The sequence below is a fragment of the Arachis hypogaea genome, chromosome 13, assembly GCF_003086295.3.
Source record: "Arachis hypogaea cultivar Tifrunner chromosome 13, arahy.Tifrunner.gnm2.J5K5, whole genome shotgun sequence".
NCBI classification, from domain to species: domain Eukaryota; kingdom Viridiplantae; phylum Streptophyta; class Magnoliopsida; order Fabales; family Fabaceae; genus Arachis; species Arachis hypogaea.
The window spans coordinates 140,568,856-140,592,939 of record NC_092048.1 but is presented as its reverse complement, the minus strand read 5'-3'; the positions used below and the strand labels follow the sequence as shown (position 1 = coordinate 140,592,939).

At 33.6% G+C, this 24,084-nt stretch overlaps 4 protein-coding genes across 11 annotated transcripts; all 4 read right to left on the bottom strand.

Moving 5' to 3' along the window:
* Nucleotides 1–1,986: 1,986 nt before the first annotated feature.
* Nucleotides 1,987–4,917, bottom strand: LOC114927497 (putative pectinesterase 52). The gene is made up of 5 exons (XM_072210949.1): nt 4,694–4,917; nt 4,444–4,603; nt 3,898–4,128; nt 2,839–3,071; nt 1,987–2,380 (listed from the first exon to the last, which is right to left on the bottom strand). The coding sequence occupies exons 1-5, from the start codon at nt 4,915–4,917 to the stop codon at nt 2,200–2,202; spliced, it is 1,029 nt and encodes a 342-aa protein (XP_072067050.1). The 3' UTR covers nt 1,987–2,199.
* Nucleotides 4,918–5,818: 901 nt separating this feature from the next.
* Nucleotides 5,819–12,412, bottom strand: LOC112792252 (protein LNK1). Of its 6 annotated transcripts, none has more exons than XM_072212869.1 (9): nt 11,817–12,065; nt 11,186–11,720; nt 10,428–10,546; nt 9,266–9,786; nt 8,802–9,153; nt 7,428–8,090; nt 6,871–7,019; nt 6,336–6,471; nt 5,819–6,249 (listed from the first exon to the last, which is right to left on the bottom strand). In XM_072212869.1, the coding sequence occupies exons 3-9, from the start codon at nt 10,449–10,451 to the stop codon at nt 6,136–6,138; spliced, it is 1,959 nt and encodes a 652-aa protein (XP_072068970.1). In that variant the 5' UTR covers nt 10,452–10,546; nt 11,186–11,720; nt 11,817–12,065; the 3' UTR covers nt 5,819–6,135. The 6 variants fall into 6 exon arrangements, with proteins under 6 accessions (XP_072068970.1, XP_072068971.1, XP_025691207.1 ...); XM_072212870.1 differs by having other exon boundaries at nt 7,428–8,084; XM_025835422.3 differs by lacking the exon at nt 11,186–11,720 and having other exon boundaries at nt 11,817–12,412.
* Nucleotides 12,413–14,178: 1,766 nt separating this feature from the next.
* On the bottom strand, nt 14,179–18,147 carry LOC112792251 (chloride conductance regulatory protein ICln). Of its 3 annotated transcripts, none has more exons than XM_025835419.2 (8): nt 17,897–18,147; nt 17,574–17,788; nt 17,348–17,471; nt 17,160–17,274; nt 17,027–17,086; nt 16,878–16,937; nt 16,691–16,776; nt 14,179–14,396 (listed from the first exon to the last, which is right to left on the bottom strand). In XM_025835419.2, the coding sequence occupies exons 2-8, from the start codon at nt 17,732–17,734 to the stop codon at nt 14,325–14,327; spliced, it is 678 nt and encodes a 225-aa protein (XP_025691204.1). In that variant the 5' UTR covers nt 17,735–17,788; nt 17,897–18,147; the 3' UTR covers nt 14,179–14,324. The 3 variants fall into 3 exon arrangements, with proteins under 3 accessions (XP_025691204.1, XP_025691206.1, XP_025691205.1); XM_025835421.3 differs by having other exon boundaries at nt 17,574–17,757; nt 17,897–18,103; XM_025835420.3 differs by having other exon boundaries at nt 17,574–17,747; nt 17,897–18,036.
* Nucleotides 18,148–18,771: 624 nt separating this feature from the next.
* On the bottom strand, nt 18,772–23,766 carry LOC112792250 (putative pumilio homolog 7, chloroplastic). The gene is made up of 5 exons (XM_025835418.3): nt 21,795–23,766; nt 21,535–21,697; nt 20,415–20,578; nt 19,611–19,869; nt 18,772–19,400 (listed from the first exon to the last, which is right to left on the bottom strand). The coding sequence occupies exons 1-5, from the start codon at nt 23,381–23,383 to the stop codon at nt 19,293–19,295; spliced, it is 2,283 nt and encodes a 760-aa protein (XP_025691203.1). The 5' UTR covers nt 23,384–23,766; the 3' UTR covers nt 18,772–19,292.
* Nucleotides 23,767–24,084: the final 318 nt, after the last annotated feature.

Below are 24,084 nucleotides of genomic sequence, written 5' to 3'. Positions count from 1 at the left end.
CAGAGAATTGCAATGTGTACTTGTTATTGGTTATTGTTAATATGTAATAGTGTGAATAGCTTGCTTTTTACTTTTTTTTGTCTTTGCTAGTAATTAGAGTTTGTCTTTTTTTTCTTGATATCTTTAGTTTCTATTCGCTCTTTTTCTATGAATTCTAATTCTTGTAATTTTGAGTTGTATGATTGTGAAAATGTTGGAGGAAATAGCAATTTCAATACTAGTTGGCACCAAAGAACCAATTATCAAATGATGGGAGATGCTTACATTCAACATCAATCTTTATGGCATCAACTTCCTCTATCCCACTATGATCACAATTCTCCCTATGGTGCATGTCAACCAATGTCTATGGTGGTTCTTATTATGACTATGAATCTCAACCATCATATTCATATGACTTTCATCAATATTGTCCTCAACTGCAATACTCTCAAGCCCCATCCCACCACCACCAAATACCTCCATGGAACCTACATCTATATGCACCTTACCACCACCACCACCCTTATAAGTCTTATGAACAACCACCCCTTGAACCACAACAATTTTAACATCCTTACTCTTATAGTCCTCTTGAGACACTACCTCCCATACACCATGATTTTCTCTAACATGACCAACCTTCTTTTTTTTTTCTCACAATCCTCGATGGAAGAAGCTTTTCCATCGCTGATCCAAGAACAAAAAAATTTTCAATCTATTATCAAAGGGCGAATGAGCAATTAGACCACTTTAAGAAATTGATGGATCAGATTGCTACAAGTCTACCTATCCTCTCTTCTCTTGTACTACTATTGAAGGAAAACTTGGGATCTCAAGTGAAAGAAGAGGAGTTGACGGGTGAGTTGCAACAAGAGAAGGCGGATAAGTGCATTAAATTGTAAGGAGTGGTTGAAGGTTTAAGAGAAATTGAGTAAAGAACGAACTGTCATTTAGGATGATTTCGCATCAACTAATAATTTCGATGAGTTTGTTGAACTTTCTTCCGTTGGATATGAAAGCACTGTTGAGGAGGAATGTGCACAATCTCTAAGATACAATTGAGCAATGAAGATAATGTGAAAGAAGTCAGTAATCAAGAGGTGGAGGTTATCAAATAAGAGTCAAACAGAGTAAAAATCACATTAGTAAATTCTTTGAAAATCCCCCTTGTTAAGTCACCATCTAATACACTATTTGAATGGATAATTTTTTTTATTAGATATTTTCTTAGTCGACATCAATATGCTTTGTTGAAAATAAATGATCAATTTCGAACTATTTGTGAATTAGAAAATAAGAAAGAGTCAAATATTGGCTGACAACAAAAAATAAGACTCATGGTGAAAGGAATTATGAGATTTGAGTCCTAAATATGGAGCCAAGCTCAATTCAATAGATTTGGCTAAAATTTTGAATGCGTTCTTTCTCTTTATTTCTTCTTGATATATTTCGTTGTTTATTTCTTTTCCTAGAGAGGATGAAATGTTTGACATTCTAATATAAATAATATAAGTGGACTAAAAAATAATTTATAATAAAATATTGTAACATTATATTGTTTTGAGTCATTTATACAATCACATTATAAGGACAAAGCTTTGTTGTCGAAGTAATAATCTATTTATGCTCTTCATCTTCGTTTTCATTTCTCATCGATTGAATTCTCTTCGTATATACTTCACAAATGCAATTAATATTTTTTATTTATTATATTAAAAGAATATAGCTTTTCCTTTTGTATCTGTATGCAGAGTTTATTTTGTGGTTTTACAGATATTTAATCCCTAAATTTTTAAGTTTATCAATAACTTATACGTGCACTACTTAAGAAAACAAACAATTTAAAATTTTTCTTAAAAAAAAGGTTGCCTTTATCTTATTTAGCTAGTTTCGATTTAGAACATAGCATCTTGATTATTTTATTATTTTTAAGATTCTAACTTGATTATACCTTTTTTTTGTATGAAGGAGTATATTATTTATTATTGAACATGATAATCAGTCTCTCAATTAATATGTTAGCTGATTCAAAGTTATCACTTGTTACCGTTTAAGGAAAAACAAAAATAAGAAAAAGGTGAGCCAAGAAACTAAAAAAGTGACGATGATGGCTATTATTCGTTTGTTAATTTTGCTAAGTGTTACATAAATATAGTGAGAGACATATTTTACTTTGACATCCTTATGAAAAATGGTTTATCAAAGTGTTTGAGTGCGTCATCTTTCAGCTATGGTCAAAGAAGCTTGCTGCTGTAAAATCCAATTATCATGGTCTACGAAGGATGATCTTGAAAATTGGTTTAGCTGTGTAGCACCCAATTTCTTCTCCCAAGGGACCCGCTTGGACAAATTTGCCCCTGCTCCCTTACAGTTAACTTCGGCATACGTGAATTTATTCCTGAGTATTTGCTCACAAGTTGGTTAATCACAATGCAAGCTCTATTAAACAGAAAAAAGCGTACAAATTTTCTTAAATTTATTAAACCGTTAAAAGAAATTATGTATATTTTTTTATGGTATTTTCTAGTAAGTCAAAAACTAATTTTTTATAAATTTAAGCTCTATTTAAAAGTGTTATTAGATAATGAATCGTTGCATAGACAAAACGGAATTTAAATTCCTAACTATTTAACCAATTTAAGTTGATTTCTAAAATAACCACTCAAAACATGTTTAAGGATAAATTTGACATTTTATTTTAATTTGAAAATGGACATTGTGGAACAAAATATTTTTGCAATAGATTTAATTTGACTTAAAATGAATCGAATGAAAATAAATCAGTGTGTTTGAAATAGGAATGGATTTGTTAGAAATTTGGATTACAAGTTATAATAGATGATGTGTGACACTTACTCGTGAGTTGCAAAATGCCAGGAATGCCAACCTTTAGGATGAACCACAGAACCCAAATTAGTTTCATAAAAGATAACTCGAGAATAGGGACCATAGGCTCGTCCCAAGAAAGATGAAGCAGGGTTGAAGCCAACTACAGAACCCCCTTTAAACACAAAACCACTTGAGTCATGATCTGATTCACGCCTTTGGGCTGTTATGAAGCCTGGGGATGTTGCATTGATCACACAATCCTAAGTCAAATCAAAATTCTCATCACCTTTAATTTAAATTATACATTTTACATCAATAACAAAAAATCAGTCATAATAATTTATGACTAAATTAAAACTAATAATTCTATCAAAAGAATCACTAAAGCTAATAATTATATAAAAAAGTTATATATGTAATCCTTAAATTTAAATAAATAATTTTTATGTTTATGGCAATATATTATTCCATATAATTATTTCCTTTATGAAAGTTTACGTATAAAATAAAAAGATCAAATATTGATCTTAGTATGATTTGATTTTCTATGTTAATTTTTTAATTTAATAAGAATATTTAAAACTTTTCTTTATTCGTAATTGAAATTTTACATTATTTATTTTTTTATCTTTGTTTTAAATTTTCTCTAATAATAATAATAATAATAATAATAATAATAATAATAATAATAATAATAGACAAACAAATTAATATAATAAATATGCTAATAACTCTCCTCTCTTAATGGTAATAGTATGAATCTTCAATCATCCTATATTACATAATGACATTAATTAACATTAAATCACTTCTTGATCACATTGTCCTCTTGTTTACTTTTATTTGATATTCTTAAAAAATAACGTTAACAAACATGTAGTCCTATAATTTTTTAACTGAAGATAGTAAAACTAAGAAACATATATAACATGCACAAAATTTTGACACATATACAACATTCAATGCAAAAATATTGATATGATCAGGAATTTTTTACTATTATTATTATTAGTATTATTATTATTATTAATAAAAATAAAAAAAATTGATCATGGCGTATGTAATAATAATAATATATATAAATACCTCGAAATAAGATTGACCACTACCAAATATAAAATCTACAGCACCTTCGATAATGCAATTTTTGAAATAATGACGACCTTCCACATCCCATAATGTATCTTGATATCCCACAAACCTACAATCATAAAATCCAGATTTGTCTCCATATATTCTTGCTGATAGTGCTGGCACAGCATAATTTCCATCCTTTATTTCTTTCAAACTCAACATTTTCCCCACATCGAACGAGTTCTGCAAATTAACAAGAAGCATAAAAAATTAATTATTTTATAATTTGTTAGGACTAAACAAATATAAATTTTATAATGAACTTGAATTTTTGAAAAATGTAGTTTCATTACATAATATTAGAATTCTATTTTCGAAAATTTTAGAATTTGATTTTTAGTGAACTTAAGAAGAATAACATAAAACGAATAAAAAAGAAAAAGCAAAGCAAAAAAATAAAACAAACCAAAAAGAGAGTCTATTTTAAGGATATGTTAAAAATATAACCATTCATATTATTTCTTTGTATCGACCTATAAGAAAAATGATTTATCTCACCTTAAATGTAATCTTACTTGCAACGACATTGTCTGGAGAAGAAGAGAATGTGGCACTTTGATCAGTTGATTGGTGATCATTGTATGTAATGGTAGTAACGTCTATGCCTTCCCCTTCCAGAAAAATGCATGGCTTCTGACACGGAATATGAACCTTCTCTCTACACAAAACACAAACCATAACAAATTATTCATTATAATAATAACAATAAACTGAAAAAAATAAAAACAATTGAATAAAAGTAACATACTTGTAGGTTTCAGCATTGATGTGAATTTTCACCCATTGGTTGTTATTTTCAGGTATTGAATCAATTGCAGATTGAACGGTTTTAAATTTTGACTTCCCAGATTGATCAACTATAATAGTACGTGAAATTTTACTGTTACAATTTTGCGCTAAAGAAACACTGATATAACAGAAAAGGGAGACAAGAAGAAGAAGAGGTAGGAAGAGAAAATGGAACAAATTCATTGTTATATGATAAAGTTTCCAATGAAAATGATCAATATAGTGTATATTTAAGGAAGAGAAAATGGAACAATTTAATATTGTTATTAAGAGATTTTAATTTCATTAATGTTATTATATCATGTTTTGATTGCAATCAAATTTTCCTAAGAATATTTAATTTTAACAAACCAAAATTAAGAAATTTTACATATACATCCATTTTTTATTATTATGTACAAAGTTAAAGATGAAATATTGTGATGACTTAAAATAAATATTCATATGATATAAAATACAAATTATTAAATAAAATATACCTTAATTAAAATCATATATAATTATAAAAATCGGAGTGCAATAGCCTTGAACAAGGAATAATAGTCCTAGAAACTAACTTTCTTTTCATGGTAAAGCCATTGTTCAGCTTGATTGGAGCATCAAGCTAAGGTTTGGGTTGTGGTTGTAGATAATTCTTGTCATGTTAAGGATAACAAAGAGTAAGATTCAAACGTTGGAGATTGTATTGGTGTGATGGTTTGTATTTATTGGTATCGTTTTTTTTTTCTGCGTTTTTTCTCAAATGTTGAACAATCTTTCATCATTCTTATCATATCTAAAATAAGAACTAATTTGAGAGATCCATCCGGATTTTATTGAACTATGATGCTCAACGCAAATGAAGGATCTAAGTGTTGTGGCAGTTGGATAGAGCTCAACCCCGTATATCTAAAGGTAGGTCGACTTAAACTAGACTAATCAATTTATTGATTAATCTCCGATTAATTTGGTGTTGAAGGCCATAGTGACTGGAGAGGTTTTGGCCTTTTGGGTGCCATATGCCTATGATATTCCAGATCTGCAAATCATGGATCGTATCACTATTCATGAAAGTCGTACTACCAATTAGTAATCGAGAAGCAACTTGCAACAAAATTGCTTTTTCAATAAAATTATATCCTTAACCACTTTTCTAAAAAAAAAACTAACCCAAAAAAAAAGTTGGGGAAGTAGCATTTCTCTACAATCTACATTGTCATATCTGCCACCTAATCTTGATCGGAAAATTATACATTGGTCATCAGTATTTATGATATCAGATTCAAAAAAAAAAAAAAATCAGCAGTTAAGAAACAAGGGGATCTGAGTAAGCCTCAAATAAATACATGGTACACGATACGATGACTTACTCAAAAGAAAAACATTGTACACCAGGCTAAGGCCAAATAGCCAATGCTAGTTTCACTTTTCACTAGGTGTTATCGCTAAGGGCTTCTTTTCTACTCCACCCGAAGATCCTTCCTGGCAAACCTGGTTCTCAGTCATTACTGGTGGATTGATCACTGATCCATGTATCTGTTATTCAAACCACAACATGAGGACTAAGGCCGCGCCAAACATTTAACATTTGATAAGCATTTTAATCATTCATAAAAGCATACCATGGAACCCGATTTAAAAGGAGTTGTATCATTACGGGGAAACATTGATGCATCTGAGGGCCTATGAAAAAGCAAGTGTGCTATAGACCGATCAATGGGATTCGTGTTAGTTTCCACATCCATGAACCCGGTACACCTGAATAGAGCAAGGTGTTATACCAGTTTTAAATATTTTCAGCAAAACACCAATATTCCATACATATTAGAAGCTAAGATCTAGAAATCTAGAATGGACTATAAATATTTTTTAACGATATTATATCTGAAAATTTATTCTCAATATTAGTTACAAATGATATTGTCCTATTACCTAGTGTTATTTCAGTTCCCATATTCATCAATCTTTTATTTTTTACATATCAATATAGCATTCTCATTAATAAAATAAAAACTACTCTACAGTACAAGGTAAGTGCAAGGATGAGCAGATAACTGAACTACTCTTGGTGAACAACATGTCAATGTGTATGCAGTGAAAGTTTAGTGCCACGAAAATACATATCTGATTATGAAGAATGAATAATTCAGGTGATACCTGTCTGCACCCTGTGTCATTAATGCTTTGCGGGTTTCAATATCATCACCAAGTTGACCATTCACATTTGCATCCGTATGTCTTTGTTCAGCACTCTTAGCTAATCGGTACAAACTGTCCCTTATACATAGTTTAGTTCTTATATCCAACTGCATTCAAGTGAATTGATTATAAGTTTATAATCAATGAAGCGGAAGACTTTCAGCAAGGGTAGATAGATAAGATTTTCTTAGCATTCACAACATGGGACATTCTCTTTTCCCTCTTCCCTTTTTATACTTTTGTTCCCATTTTTTTCAATATGTTCCGTCTGACCACCCTTAGTAACAACCAACTTAATTCAGACTATAATACTTGAAAATAGGATAAGTACCATATTTCCAGCATCCACATGGCTAAGCATAATTAGGATGCTATGTTAACACCCACACGATAAAATCTTTCATCATGACAAACCATAAGTTAAATGCATGACATGTTAATTTTTAATTCATTGCCTAGGAGACACTATCGCAAAACACAGGAACAAACTTCGGCATCAGAAAATATTCAAATACCTGATCCATGACCTGTTGGAGCTGCCGAAAGCTAGTTGCTTCAAGTGAGATTTCATCCAAAGCTGAGCTCATGGATGGGCTTTCTGGAGCATTTGAAGAATCTATTTCTTGTGAAAATCCAATGCTAACTCCTCCAACTTCACTATGGCCTTCATTTTCATTCTCAAACTGATGACCTACCCGCTGGCCTGAACCTGGACTTGGAAACGATGTCATGTGACTAGCCATATTTTCACCTTTGATACCCCTACTTAACAGTCGTGCATCATAACAATTATATAATTTTTCCCTCTTATCATTTGTTTCCAAGCTAGCAGCCTCCAAAGGTTTCCCGTGAGGACTCTCTAAAGGAGACAGTTGTTTATTATGTTCAGACCTTGATCCAGACAAAGCTGGAAGCAGGGAAGTGTAACTTGGAGTATGATTATAACCTCGGTGAGTTACGGGAGTCCGCATCTGTACACATCCTAATGAATCAGAATCCATGTTTGGTGTATGTTTATGGATGCTATCCTGAGAAGTAACTGCACTGGATGATGCTCCAAAGGGTTGCTTCAGATGTGGATATTGCTCCATCTGAGAATAGAGATGAATGGAATCACCATTTTCTAGGTAGCCATTTTTTCTCTTTCCAACTGATGGCTTTGACAGCTTACCCTGCACCTTTAATACAATGAGGCTGTCTGGCATATACAATTACGAATTAAGAGACAGTATACATTAATCTTAAGAAATAGAGGACGCAGTCAGACCAGTTTCCAGTTGCTACAAAACATACATTTACATTACTAACCAGAGTAATACAATCAATTAGCCAAGAAAAAAAATATAGTTCCCTTTCTTATTATTAGGTACAACTCCAAGCAGGAAAAAAAATTCTTATGACATGAACAGACCATAATATCATCTTGAAGACTAAAAGTTTTAGATATTTTGATTTTTATAGAATTTTGAAGTCTCAAAGTTTTAGCCCTTTACAGGTCAATAGTGGTAGAATATAATATTGTTGCATTGACTAAGAAACTTTTCAGTACCAATCTTTGATTATATTTAGATATAAACTGAATTGGGTTATAGAATACTCTCGGACATTACAGCAGTGAAATGTATAAAACAGAATCAGGTCTAGTGCCAATGTAGTATACGTGTAACACTTAAGTAATCAATTTCAATGTCATGAATGATCTTTAAAATATTCAGAGACAAATATCAAAACTTATTTTGTCACATTCCTTGGAGAGGGAATTATGTGATATATTTCTCCTTATGTTACATGGAAGAGTCTAGAATAAATTGTACTGCATGATTTGAAACTCAGGAATTAGAATCCAAGTTGTACAATTTAATACGAAATCAAGTAAAGGAGTAACTTACTTTTTCACTGGGCACCAAGTTATCCGTATTAGTGGACTTCCTATTTGATTCACCAAATGCTGATAATGGAGGTGGTCCAGCATCATGATCAATATTCATTTGCGACATCAGTTTTTTATCAATAGGAGATGCTTTTTTGTTGGGATCATTAGTTGGCAGACCTTCAATATTTTCCTTGGGTGCCATGTTATAATCTGACATACTCTTCAATGGGCTCTCCTCAGATGAGGCAAACTTGAAGTCAGACTTTAATGCATCATCAGATCCTTCAGCTCCATGTGAAGATGAGAGCCAGCAAAACTCCTCTTCTTCATTATTGAGACTCCCCATTCCAAAAGTTAAGTCACAATTTCTGCAATTTCAAAAGTGCTATTCAGATATTTCTAGGATCATGATGAATTGATTTGAATTTCTTATAAAGGGGAATATTTAGAAAAATTCTCTCAAATAGGGGAGTTTCTTACAATGCCCTGTCAACATCTTCAAAGTTCCCTATATCCAACCACACATCATTATCAAGAAAACTGAGGTCATTATCAGTTTGTGATATGTCATTTATTGGATACTGAGACAGGCCATCATCCTCCACTATACACTTGTCTCTTAAGATAGCATCATCCACACTGCTAGAATCTGCATTGCTGCTCTTTAAATGATCAGACATCCTAGTATTATCAGATGTCGGTGTTTTCAGTTCTTTGCACAAGTCACCATCACATGAATAAAAAAAACCCTCAGGCTTTTGAGACCATGAACCCTTTTCCAGCATTCTTTCTTTCAGGCTCAGATTTGGCAACAGTTCCTCTTGACCTTGAGGATCATAGCTACTCACAACACCAGTACTTCTTTTGATACTATGCAATTCTTGAAGTGATTTCTTACAGCTCTCAGCCTGTAATGCAAATTGCACCTTGTGGTCATCACCAGCATTGGGCACTACACGATCATCGGCTTCACAAAATTCATCCCACACATTACCTTGAAGCTGTAACACAAAACATGTATTCATATTTTAGAAAATAACTTACAATTCCATGGCATCAAAAGCAATTAAAAGAAATCGGTGATAATCACTTCAGAGTTCAGAATTCATCTACTTCAGACAATGCCTGTGCTGCGCAGGGTGCGGGGATTTGAGTTTATGAAGGGAAAAAGATATTTTGCTTTCAGTAACAGTATTTATTTTCACAAGCATGGCATCAAAAGCTTTTAAAAGAAACAAGTAACAATCATTTCAGAAGTCAACTACCTCAGACAACATGCACGTGTGTGCATAGTGGGGTTGACTCTGCGAATGATAAAAATACATTTTGCCTTCAATAAAAATATTTTATTAATGCATTGCTAATATTCGCCGTCCAGCCAAAGAGTTGTATATCATACCAGACAACATGGGTGCAGCCTCTCAATTTGTTAGGTATGGGGAAGTGACGAATTAGGGAAAAAGATGTATCTAAGCTTGAACTAGGAAGAAGTATGACCACTTTTGTGTTCACAATTATTTGTGGGTTGATACGTAATGAGAGAGACTTCAGTCATATATAGATTAATCAAATCAGGCATGTGATCTATGGGTGTCCAAAATTTCAAATATCGGTGCTTGAACTGAGCTGCAATGTTTAGTACCTCATACATAGAGAAGTTTGACATTCCTTTGAGATCTTCTATCCACCACTAAAGAAACAAGCAACTGCTTGATCCAGTGTCATGTTTCTTTTCCAAGATCTGTCCTCAAAGATCTTTCTCTATCATGAATAACATATGCGAAAAAAGGAGCTTCAGTTGCAAGTTTTGACAAATAAACAAAAATTATTTGGATCATGACAAGGAAATCTCATGCTGAGTTCTAATCCTATTATATTTTGCATGAAATATTACAAACACAACACGTCAACCTGAAATACATATATAACCCTAGCATAACAGCCCAGCTTACAGATGAACTTTGCAATTGCACTCCTAATTACTACAGCAGCCAATGATTACTAACACCAATCCACAAGGGTTACATAGTTTCTCAACTGGTAAATTTTAAAAACATTGCCAATGTCATACCTTGTCTCAAAGTTACAACACAGGATATTCTGTTTCAACAGATACACAAGTTTTGAGTGCTAAATGAGTTCATATTCTGAAAGTATTTAAGAAAATTCCAAAATATTTATTGCCAACTTACGAATCAGTATGACAGAAAAACCCATTAGCTGCAGAGAATTTCAGAATCTGTTCCGTATAATAATAACAGTATATAACTATAAACAGCCAAGCACATCTTAATCATAATGATGACACATTTAACAGCTTCCATCTATAACAGCTATAGATTCCCTTAGGGGCTATGAACAATAAAGAGAAGGGGGCGGCAATAGAAATAAAAGGGACACCTCCAAAATCCAATCAGTGAAGAGGTATGATAGACATAAATTGAAAGAATTGCATCGGCGTTGGTGCTTTTTGCAGGTCCCCTACCAGAGTAGTCATAATCGTGTAGCAAGTACGATGTTGGGCTTACTCTGGAAAGGAGGAAAGCTTCATTTGATCCAAAGATGTTCCCCAATCCCCAATCACATGCCTGGAACAATAACTATGTCTAATCCCTACTGGACTATTGGTCCAGTAAACCAAAATCAGAGACCTTCAATTTTGTACGGTAATAAGGCCTAAAATAAATTCCCTTGATCCTTTTCTATTTTCAGATCCTCATCGGTGAACCAGTCATCAAACATCAAAACATCACAACGCTAAAATTCCACTTATTTATGAGCCGATACTATAATTTTTTTTTAAAAGTAGATAATTCAGGGCACAGAATTCTGTCCCTAGCCGAATAGATTCCGAATCTAAATCACAAAATCTAAACTCCGAATTTCCTTTTCGGCGTTCTCTTCATGCGAACATGGCACCAACTGTATCGTTAAGCTACAATTAAAGTACAAAATCCACAGCAGTAAAACCACTCACAATAAACACAAATTTAGAAATAAATTAAAATAAAGGAAAGAAAATATTACAGACCTGACTTTGAACTGTATCAGCGTCCAGCTAACGGGAGAACCGAATTCCGCGGGAAAATGATAATTTTCAGAGAAAAACTGAGATCTGACAGGAAAAATAAAAGGAGAAAGTGCGGATTCTGTGATGCGTTGTTTCAGCGGCCGAGTTTTGATTCCTTGGACCTTCCAGAGCCTTCTTTTCCGTCGAACGCCACCAGCAAGCACACAGCTATTCTTTTTTATTTTTTCTACTCAGCAATAAAATATTATTATTTTTGTTTTAGTGTTTTTTGAATTTAAGCAAAAAGTATCGCGAAGAAAGCGACACGTGGCATCGAGCAGATTTCAGGATTCGTGGTTCGTGGACGGGAGGTGCGCGCTAAGATCCGATCAGTTACTGAATTCCTATTGGTCCACGCACCGTTGTTTAGCTAGGATCACGACACGTGTCCCTGGTCCACACCGTAGAAATGCTGTGCGACCTCCTAGTGGGCTCCGCACGTGCCACTTTGTGGCTCGTTCTTTCTCTTATTTCGAAATAAAAAATGTATGAAATATTGAAATCAATTTAGTTTCGGAATATTTTAATTTTGATGAGTGTAATGAAATTTGCCACTTGGTAGTTGGAAGTTGGTACTCCCTCTTTTTTAGGTTCCTCTTCGTCCTTTGCAGAGTTTTTTTATTCTTTTATCATTTTTGTTTTGTCCTTATTCCATGAAAACTCTCACACCCTTTCAAACGAGAATTTGATTTGATATGGTCAAGATAATATCTAGAGAGTTTGCGGTCAGTCATTCATGTATCTTTTCCATAAATTCATGGAACTGTTTGAGCCCACTGTGACGCAAATTAATTTTAACACCAGTGATGAATTTAAAAAATCTTAAGAGTGTAGACAAGATATATATAACATGGAATAAAATAAATAGTGGAATTAATTTTTATAATTTAATAAAGATAGTTATACATCATTTTTATATATTACTTAAAATATTTTTAAATTTTAGTGGGGAGTTTGCTCCTATAATTATACAAGTATATCTGTCCTTGTTAACAACAAGTAATATATTAATTCGATGATTATAATAAGCTTTTTAAATTTAAAAAGTATAAATGATTAGTTTTTGAAAACATTTTTATAAGTGCTTTTAAAATATTCCTAATTTTTTCAAAACTAAAAATACAGGTACCTAACTTTTTATTTACTAAATATAAAATAAAATATTTATGTTTTTTTTAAACACAAATATTTTTCCAAAATAAATTTATCAAGTTGGACTTAAAATTAATAGTATAATTTTGTATTACCATATCCTTCTTAAATGAATGTATTTGGACAAATTTATCATCAAATACGTTAATGTTTTTAATAAATTTATGAAAAATAAAAAAATTATATTTTCTCAGAAAGAGAAAGTATATTACAGTGCCAGTACATGTGGAGTCGTTGAAAAACAAAAATAATAATCTCAAGCAAATGAAAAGTTGGAATACTATTTGTTACCAGTTACGGATGAGTTTGTGGTTAAAGGTGAGGTTTAAACTCTTTTGGAGTAACGTTTAATGTCTCTCGTGTTGAAGTGTCATCAACTAAATTTTTCCTAAGAAGATGGGAGGTGATACTGGTAAAAAAACTCTAATACTTAAGTTAATATAAGTTTTAAACACGTTTTTAGTAAATTAAATTTGAAGTATATTTGAGGATGTCAAAATATTTATAATTATAGACGTTGAATTAATAAAGACTTCCTAATTTATAAACTTAACATACGTCCTAAGGGTACAAGATATATAAACCCATAATAAAATTATCAAGTCCCTTTCATTTCTTACAAAATATTTATTTTGATGCCTATATTCGATAAGTCATGAGTTTAGAAAGGAATTAATATGTATCATAGGGGATATAGTCCAAAAAAAAAATAAGAGAATAAGATTTTGGAAGGGGTTATGATAGTTATTCAGTTTTTGGTGGAGGAAGCCAATATAAAGGAAGAAGAATTGAAGGGGGTGATAGAAAACAAAAGTTTAGTTGGATGGATTAAAGGACAAACAGAGACTAATTAAAAAGAAATATTCTTGAGGAAGGAGTGCTAGGAGACCAACGAAGTTTTGTAATTTGTAGCCATTAATTAGTCATCATTAGTGTTTTTAATAGTGTGAAATTTCATCAAATAATGTAGAATTATTCACTTTTTTCTTGATAGTTAAGTACTGACCAAATTTTAATAAAAGTAGCCTTCTAGGCTTTCTTATTTAAATTATACCAATCATCAGCCACGACTTAGCACAAATCTACTCACAACTCACCTATTCTTAGTGGTTTAGAATAAAACTAGGGGGGCTTAATATTGTTACCTGCTAACACTTTCAAAGCACTTTCATCATTCTAAACATGGAACAAAATTCATTAATCGCGCATAATTGTCCATCAATTATCAACAGTATATAACCCCCTAATCAGAGTTTCATACTAATTTACATAACATAACCAACAGTTCATATGCTATGTTCGGCTAAACATAGCCACTCAATTATGGGTGACATCCTCATCGTGCTCCATCTCTTCTGCATCCTCAAAACGCTGATCATTGATATGAAGCTGCAATCAATCAAACTTAATATAAATAAGGGATAATTTTGAAACAAATTTAAAATCTGGCACTGAACATGGGTTTCTTATATAACTGATCGACAATTCGCCATAACCACTCCTCTTTCCTCCCTGGCCCCTCTACCAGTTACTTCGGAGATAAGCAAATACAAAATCATCAATATGAAGCATTAAAGCCTCACAAGTCACCAGAATAGATAAGGATTCCGGTACAGAGAAACACATTACAAACCGGTACAGAGAAACACATTACAAACCAGCATTGGGTTTATCCACATCAATACACAAAATAGAATAAAAATATGCCCTCAACCAGTTAATAAATTGTCTTAGTGTAATCATTTTTGCTTCAAATTTTCAAAATAATAACAAAAAACTATATTCCAATATTTGAATTTAGAAATTAGGTTACCATGAACTTGAAAGTGTCAATAGAATGAAATTCCATAAAATAGCATTAAAAATTCAAATATCCTAAAATTGTACTTATCAAAATTTTTGCAACAAAGATAGGTGGTCTACCCCTCCAAAGCACAAGCCAGTTATTGATAAAAAATTATTTAGAGAATGGGTAGTAAAATCAGTTGGAAAACTTTCATACACTAGATGCAGTGAAGGAACTACACAATAAATAGCCACCCCCTTAAACAAGTAGAATAAAGACCAAATGATATGTTTGGCTGTCTTGTTCTTATAGCGACTGCCAACAACTTTTTCGCATCCATATCTAGCTCGGTGTCTCGAGCCTATCAAAATAAAAAGCAGAGGAGAAAAAAAACAAAAAGATTTTTCCAAACTCCTTAATATTTAATAGATTATCATAAAATGCAATGAATTTTACATTAATATTCAGGTCATGCCTAAGGTTCTCCTTTAATCAGAATTCAGAAAATGGTACTTGATCCAAATAGTATATAGTAACCTAATTTGTTCTAGATACTAAAAAAAATAAGGAAACAAAACAAAACAAGGTTCATGATGTTTGCAATCGCAACAAGCATTTAAACAATTTAAACACATCTGACGTCTTCCATCATGACCTGGTCTCTCCCTATATCACAGACCATTCAATAACTGTAACAAACCAAGAGGGACAAAATCGGGATTTAACTCCTTTTAAATTTACTTATAGGGAAAACAGGTAACTGATTAACAACTTCAAATTGTTGTTATTCCACATGTTTAGGGAAGTGGTTAGGATTTTGATATTATAAATAAGAAAGCTGAAAAGCTTTTAGGCAGGGAATAAGTGGAGTGACTATTTAGTGGAGAGTTTGGCCTCTCGAATGCCAAGTGAATCTTCTTTCATAACTCATTCTTCATCCTTCTTTTCTGAATAATACTTCTTGAGAGTGTCACATTGATACCTCAACTTTTCTCTACCCTAACTTCTATCTCTCACCCTTTACTACTCTAATTGTTAATTATATGCTACTGTACCTCTTAATAATCTGGAATTAGTGAGGAAACTCTTTAACAATAACCCACAGTGCTGAAGTGGCTGAACTAAGAGTGGCTTCGAATAAAGCATTTGGAGGACAAAATGTATTCTCTAAGAGGCTTTTAAATCCTTTCATTGGAAATGCTGTTTGGATATTAATAGAAAGAATTTTACAACTTACAAAAATATCTTATAGAGTAATTTTGTTTAGTTTAAATAAAGAAATTAAAATACCCCATAAGAGAGGGAATTCTAAAAATTCTTCCATTATCTCTTCCTTTAAAACTTGATGGACAACAAATTTGTTCTCAAACTTGATACATATATATCATCTTTTGTTGTTGCACAAACAAGACATTTCAGAATTACATCAATTTAGTTACACTATTTTAAATTCTTCAAAAATTTTAAAATACTCTATCCAAACAACACTCTAAAGGATTTTAGGCAAGAAAAGAATGAAGTTCTAGTTTGAATGTGTTAAAACAGAAAGCAAATGATAATTATTCCATATCAAGAGAGGAACAGTTAATGTGCAAGTTTTAAAATTTATTCAAGAGACTCAATAGATCAAGACTCAAGCATAACACCATATAAAAGGAAAAATAAAAATAACCACCAAAATGAAAGAGAAAGCACAATTAACAAATAACCTAAAGTATCCATAACTGAATTTACAAAAACTTTGAAGGTTAGACATAAAATAGGGATAGACAACTTTTAAGTATCCATAACTGAATTTGCAGAAACTTAATCACAAGAGAAGTTGCAGGATTATATGTCAGAATGTGAGACTGCACAAACAAAAGTGGATAGGGAACTATGAGGAAGAGCAACCAACCTCAAGTACTGTACGAGCTAGATCATGATGTCCATTTGACTGACCAAGAGAGTTCGCAGGATTATGAGAGATATAACCTTCTTCCTCTGGGGAAAATGAAGATCTTTAGCAACGTAACAACTAGAACAATCTACGGAATCAAACCTTTCCAAATTTTAACAAACAAGGTAAAAAGCCCCACATATACCTTCCTCTTCCCCTTCCATCTGATCAGCACTGAAAACCCAATCATGCTCTTCTCCTTCCTCTAAAAGAACAATATCAGCACAAACAACTCAGAAAGGAGTAAAAAGTAAAAACAGAGTATTAATAACAGTATGGGAGGTTACCGCTAACCATCATTTGGTTCTGGATTAAGCTCTGCACACTCACAGAATACTTGAAACAAAGTATCCACTGCAAAAAATACATATAAGCAAACCCCAGAATAACAACAAGAAAAGTACCAAAGTGTAAATTGGCAACATACATTGAGAAGGATCAGAGGGGATAAGCCTCATCTCTGTGATCCTGGATAAATCCTGTATGTCACTGGATTCAGAGTCGGAGTTTTCGGAACCATCCTCTTCAGCATTAGTGTCAATCTTCAGGAAGCGCCCTACTAGTCAGAGATTTGAAAATAACAAAACACATTAATTAAGAAATGATAGGTGATACCTGGGTGTATAAACAAGGATGAGGGTAGGCATCTGGGTCTCTTGAGACGGCATGGAGGGAAATAGACAAGAAATCAACAGCATATCCCTTGGTGTTGTCTACATCGCTGAGCCATATCACTTGCCCGCAACAAACAGAGTCACCAGATTGTGATGTTTAGTAAAATTGAGTATGTAACTGTAGAAGGAAGGAAAGAGCTATGCAAAATAACAAGTGATTTAGTTACTTGGTAGTAATATAGAGTGTGCCGGAGGAGATGAGAGGGAGGTTGGCAAGCACAAGGTCCACACCACGCTGCATGTGCATTAGTTCTTCCCCATTCTCAGTGTCCAGGACAGCTTGTCCATTATTGTTTCTCTCAGTGAAGTTTCTCAACCCTAAACCCATTTTATCACCGATTCTGCCAATATCTATTGACTCTTAGAACGAACTTCAGCTTAGCTATTACGGTTGCACACGGTTAGGTTAACAGAATCAGACTACAATTTCAGGAATCACACACACACAAAACACAGAAATATAAATTTATAATTAAAAAAAAGGGCATACTTAAAGCGAGAACAGGAGAGGCAGCGAAGCAGATTGGGAGGCAAAGGGAGAGAGGCGGAGAACAGAGAGGAGCAGCAGAACAGAAGAGAGGAAGGCGACGGCAACGGCAGAGCTCAGGGGCCCGGAAGAATGGTGACGGCTGGGGCTGGAGAAGACCGGAATGGCGGGCTGGTGTCGCTGGAGGAGGATGGAGGAGATGTGGAGAACTGGATATTCACATAATAGGAATCCTCGGGATTTAGGGTTTAGTTAATAAAGACACGTATTAAGTTACTATTAATAAAAAAAATTTAAATTATAAATACATTAGAAATTTTAATCAAATTGCAATGCGAGCATCCGAGTTTCTGTTCCATGCATTCTCAGAATATTTAACTATAAAAATTTCAATAATCATTTTGTTTCATCCGGACATGCTGAATTGCTGAGTCATCATACTTGTCTTTCTCTGTCCTAAAAACATTCTCTCACCTTTGCGATTCTTGTTTGACTTGATTATTATATATGATACACACATTCACAACTACATGCATCGTGTATAAGCAAGTAAAATATTTTGTTAATCATAAACATATTGTTAAGCGACACTAACTCTTATGATTTACGAGGAATATGAACGTATAACTCTAGCACTACTTTGACGGCTTCAGATTCAGTACTATTCTATCCGTTTAACAGTAATAAGTTACTTTTGGTACGTACTTTCATTCAATTTGAGTCTTGTTATATTTTAAAAGTGACTAGTATTACTCAGCTGAATAAGAGAAAGCAAATTGATTTCATGTTCTTTCAAAAGGGGAATTTTGTGAAAACTTCAACAACTCCAGAAAGAGGAACAAGAACAATAAGATAAGAAGTATGAATACAGAATAAGATGCAGCATAATTCATTCCCTTGCAACCAAGGCAAAGGATGTTATTCTAAAAGCGCCCAACAGAAAAGGCTATTCTGGAAGCGCCTTACACAAAATAAAGGAAGTTAAACCTTCCTCTTAGTATTTGTACAAATAGCAGCAAAAAAAATCCTAAATATTCACTATACACTATACTTTCTCACACATTGAGAATACCATAATTAACAGGATGATAATACTCAAAAGTTGAAATACAAGACAACAGAAATAGTACATTCATATTTGTCCAAAAAATAAAAATTAAATGTGAGCAAGACTTGTCTGCTCTTCTTTCCTTCTTTTTTTTTTTTTTTGGTTTCCAAAGTTACATGAGCAGATGGATAAGCACTTCTAAACAGATTGTGAAGAGTCTTTTTGTATGGTTATCAGCATCAGCATCCCAACTTACACTTAAATAACAATGCAAAACAAATAACTCTGCCAGCAGATTCCGACATCCTTATGAACAACAACAACACTTCTTGCAAAAGAGGAGAATATACATCATTTTCTCAAAAGATTTGGTGAGAAAATCTTCTTAGAATATGGGCTGTTACGAGAAATTGCCTTGTGGGACTCGATCGTTTCAACGAGTAAATTGTGCAAATGACCCTGGTTCAGTGAAAAAAAAAGAGAGACTGAGAAAACAAAAAGAAACTCAAGGAAAAAGTTGCAAAGACAAGATTATGGAAATTATGTGCACTTCTCACACAGACAAAACAAGAACAGAAAAAAGCATGGCAAGATATTGAAGTTGAACTAAACGTTCTGTAATGGGTTTGTCAAAAGTGAAAAGGAAGATAAAGTGGTCTTGATACAAACCTCAGAATAGCGAAGAGCTGATTGAACGACATAATTTGCATGTGGATCTTGAAGCAAGTGTTCAAAGTGAGGAGCAGAAAGAAGTTCATTAATGACTCTCGACCGATTCTCATCATTGAATACAGCAAGACATTTCTCAACCACATGGCTGCTGAACTTCTGTCTTGACAGGTGCACATAATTACCTTCAAATTGCAGAAGTATGGCTCCAGTGGCATGTGGAATTCCTAACTCCAGGATATATTGAACAACATAATTTCTGCAGCAGGTAGAAAAGAACAGAGAGATGAAACAGTAATAAAATCAAAGAGGTAGTAGAGGAATCATTCATCTCATAGTTTCAAGTACACTACCCTATCATCTAGAAATGATTAAGGTACGCATAGAATTGGTGATTTGTTAAAAACAGTCAACTTTGCTAAATGTAAATACCACGCAGGCACAGAAGCAAGAGTATTTAAAGAAAGAAATCTCATTTAAAATTACTCTCGCTGCTATCATCTTCTTTGCCACAATGACACTATAAAACAACACAAGATTATCATAAGAAATGCTCATTAGCACAAGGCACAGATGTAAAACAAACAATGCTGCATGAGCACCAAATTTTCTAGTCCCCATCAAATGTAGCCTCCAGTAAGTTGGGTTAAAATCTTCTACACAAATTACTAAAGATATTTCTAGCTTCTGGTATAAGATAGAACATAATCTGTAGGTAGACAAAAAGCTAGATGTGTCTTAAAAATTCAATGGAAGGCTTTAGCACATGCTTTATAATCTAAGTAACATTGTTGTAATTATTACCCAAATGGATCTTGAGATAGCAGAAGTGCATTAGCAGATATCTCTGCAATCAGTTTTTCTCGATGCTCCCCAGTTGAATGGCCGATGCATCTTTGTAGAACACAACATCCATGCTGATGAGTTGCAATGTCAACACAATACTTTGCAGCAGCAACAAAGATGAACTGCTTAATGCAAACAGGAAAAAATATATATATATAATTTCTCCTCAAGGAATTAACAATGCCCTTTTCTCAAAATGGCCTGCATTAAATCAATTAGCACGGCTACCCGTAGAAACAAGAGGGCACTAGGAAAAAGAAAACATACCATAACATCATCCATATAGTTCAATTCATACAAAATTTAACATACAACATAGATATGTGCCAAATGAACATTTCCATCACACAATATATATTAAACCTTAAACCTTAAGTTAAGCAATACATACCAAAAACAGATACCACTTCAATCATCATCACATTTTACAACTCTTCACCTACCTCAGATTATCACAGATTGATGATTGTTTTGGTTCATTAGTTAGTACTCTCTATAATGCTTATGCACTTTGAAAATCCTACATACATTATTTTACAATGACATGTTTGTTACATGCTTGATGTTTTCAATAAAAAGACAAATATTGCTGCAACCCATAATACATCAGTAAAACAATTTTTTTATCCAATATAGAACAGGAATCTTAATGCAACCCATAACACCTAAGCAAATGTAGTCTATCATTTGTCTTGGTAATGACCATCAAGAGCTTTTACTAAACATATTCCGCTGAATACAAAACTTCTCGAACTACGGTAGCATAAAAATTGCAAGAGTAGCAGGTTAAATCAATGATGGCAAGAGCCAAGCCAGAAAAAAATGTGGAATCATGTCTTTCATACTTAACACGCCCCTTAAACGTCTCCCTGTAACTACCGATCCAAACAAATAAAGTGTTGCATGTTAAGCAATAAGTGTGATAACTTCCAGAATGAAATGAATCCGTGAGAAACAAATAATGTGCTCTTTCACATGAGATGATTAGTTATCATGATCCACCATCAACCGTTTATAAAAACATATCAAGAAGACTGAACTTTTATTTGCAACAATATTATAAGATGGATCATCATACCTTGTTATCCTCATTGTTCAGGCATAGCAAACAACGCTGAACTACATGGTTTCCATTTAGGTCTTTGATGAGAGCTAAGAATCCTGGTTCAAGAGCTGATACAACTAATGAAATTTGCTGCCTGGTTTTGAGAGTCTCAATCAGCTTCTGTACCACACGAGTGCTGATAAAAAGGGAGGAAACAAGTTAAGAATGATGTCAAATTGGATATCATCTAGTCAAATATAATACTGTAATATTTGCATAAGTTGCAGGACTACCCATGGGTGTTTAAAGAGATTCTAACAAGCTGTCCTGGTTCTTCAGTAATTATGAGTAGAATCTGCATTCTCTGTTCTTCACTGCATACATCCAATAACTTCTGCATAAGGTAATTCCCAAAGGGATTCATCATAAGTTCCACCACATGATCAATGATCTCATTAAATATCACTTGAACATCTTCTGGGGTACCCTCTTCAAACGTTCTTTGGAGGAACCTACACCCATGCTGATCTTTGGCTATTAAATATATATATCTTCGAGCTTCGGCTAGGGAACTATACTTTGGCATCAAAGGGAATGAGCAACCAATCCCAACACTCCTAGGACTTCCATGAGATCCAACAACCTGGTGCTGGGTGTCAAGTTCCGTTCTCCTTAGATGTTTACCATATCCAGTACCTCGCACAGCAGCCTTATTCTGACATCGTGAACGATCTGAGCCTCTGTTAACAACATAATTTAAACCTTCACCTTGTAAAATGAAGCTTCCCTCACTGGTGATAGAATCTAGATTCCCTTGTGGGATTCTTGCATCTGAAGGAAGCACAGTTCTTGCATTAGATAAAGGGTGGCTATGCTGAACACTCAAATAAGGTCTTAAATTAGTACAAAGGGAAGAGTTTGACAATCTTGACATGCATGTCTCTTCCATTAAATTCATTCCGTTTTTCTGTGCACATAGTATAGCATCAACCACTGAATTTCGGCTCAAAGAAGCAGCAGGCACCGGTCCCTGATTTCCTCTGAAATAATAGTTATCTAGCATCTGCCTTCTGTGCCTTGGAGAATCCATTGAAACACCAAATCCATTCAACTGAGAAGGAACTGTCTCAGGCCATTTAGTACACTGTCTTGGTCCGAATAAATTAGCCATTTTGTAATCCTGGGTTAATCCTGATAATGTCGGATTTATATCAGAACCATGGTTGATAGGACTCCTGGGAAACAGTGACTGGACTGCCGCACAATCTAAAAATTCCCTATTGAAATTGCAATAATCACCGTGTTTGTTGACATTGATTGGAGTATTTCCAGTAAAGGAACAATCACGAAACGGAACCCCATTCATACCCATTGAAACATCTTTGGAATCGTACGGACTGTCATGTTGATTTCCAAGGTACATTTGACTCAAATTGGCACAAAGGCCAAGTTCATCAGCGAAGCTTCCATTGGCACTGTTAATGGAAGCTGAATCAGGTGTCAGTGAATCCAAGTAGAAAGGATTCGGGTGACAAGAGCTTCCAGAAGGAATGGTGGATTTGAGATCCTCCAATGTTGGTGATCCAGTGTCAGAGAGGGAATGTCCACCATGGAGGAACAAGCTTGACGAAGAGCCGTCAGAGAAGCCACTCAAAGGTGATGAAACACATGGATACTGAATCTGAGTTGTTAACGGCTCATCAACATCATCATACATACCACACATTCCATGATCATGATCATCATCACCATTAACATGGCGATTCCTGTGGTAAAGGTGGAGGAGATTGTGCGATGTTGCCCGAGGGATCTCATTCAGCAACATCTCAAGCTCCTCAAGCTCACCATCGTCTTTCACATTCTCAGTCATTTCTTTACCCATCTCAACACATTCACACACAAAGAACTGAAAGAACAAACGCAGAGAAAAAGAAAAAAACAGAGAACACAAGAGGAAAAACTCACACAAAGCAATCAGAGAACCCTTTTCAGATATCGATTCAAAGAAGATGTTACGACTGTCTGGCCATCTGGGTCACAGTTTTTTTAGAATAATAAAAATGGTTCCTTTATGATGAGAATTGGGATTGCATTTTAGCATTTTAGAGAGAATCATATGAATTGGGTTAATGGGGTTTTGTTTTTGTGAGGAGTTGGTGAAGCATGCAAAGATTGAAGATTTACATGCGGTTACTAGGTGTACACACTCAGCGTAGTCTCACACGCCATTAAAGCTGGAGCAACAAGAGACGCTCTGGGCTTTCTATTTTTCCCATATAACATTTGTTTTCCTTTTATATACTTTCACTTTTTTTTTTAATTATTATTTCTTTCACAATGTCATGCGCACTTCTTATAATCACAACATATAGAAATAACAATATTTTTAGAAATAAAAATATTTTTATTAGCATAAGAAGCAGTTAAATTATATAGATATAAATCTAGTAAATATGTAAGTCTTATTTTTAATTAAATTACAAAAAAGTAGTCATACTTATGTATGAATAAATAAATTATATTACATAATTTAATTAAATATTTAATTGTTTTACATTTTAATATACTGTAATAAATATTTTA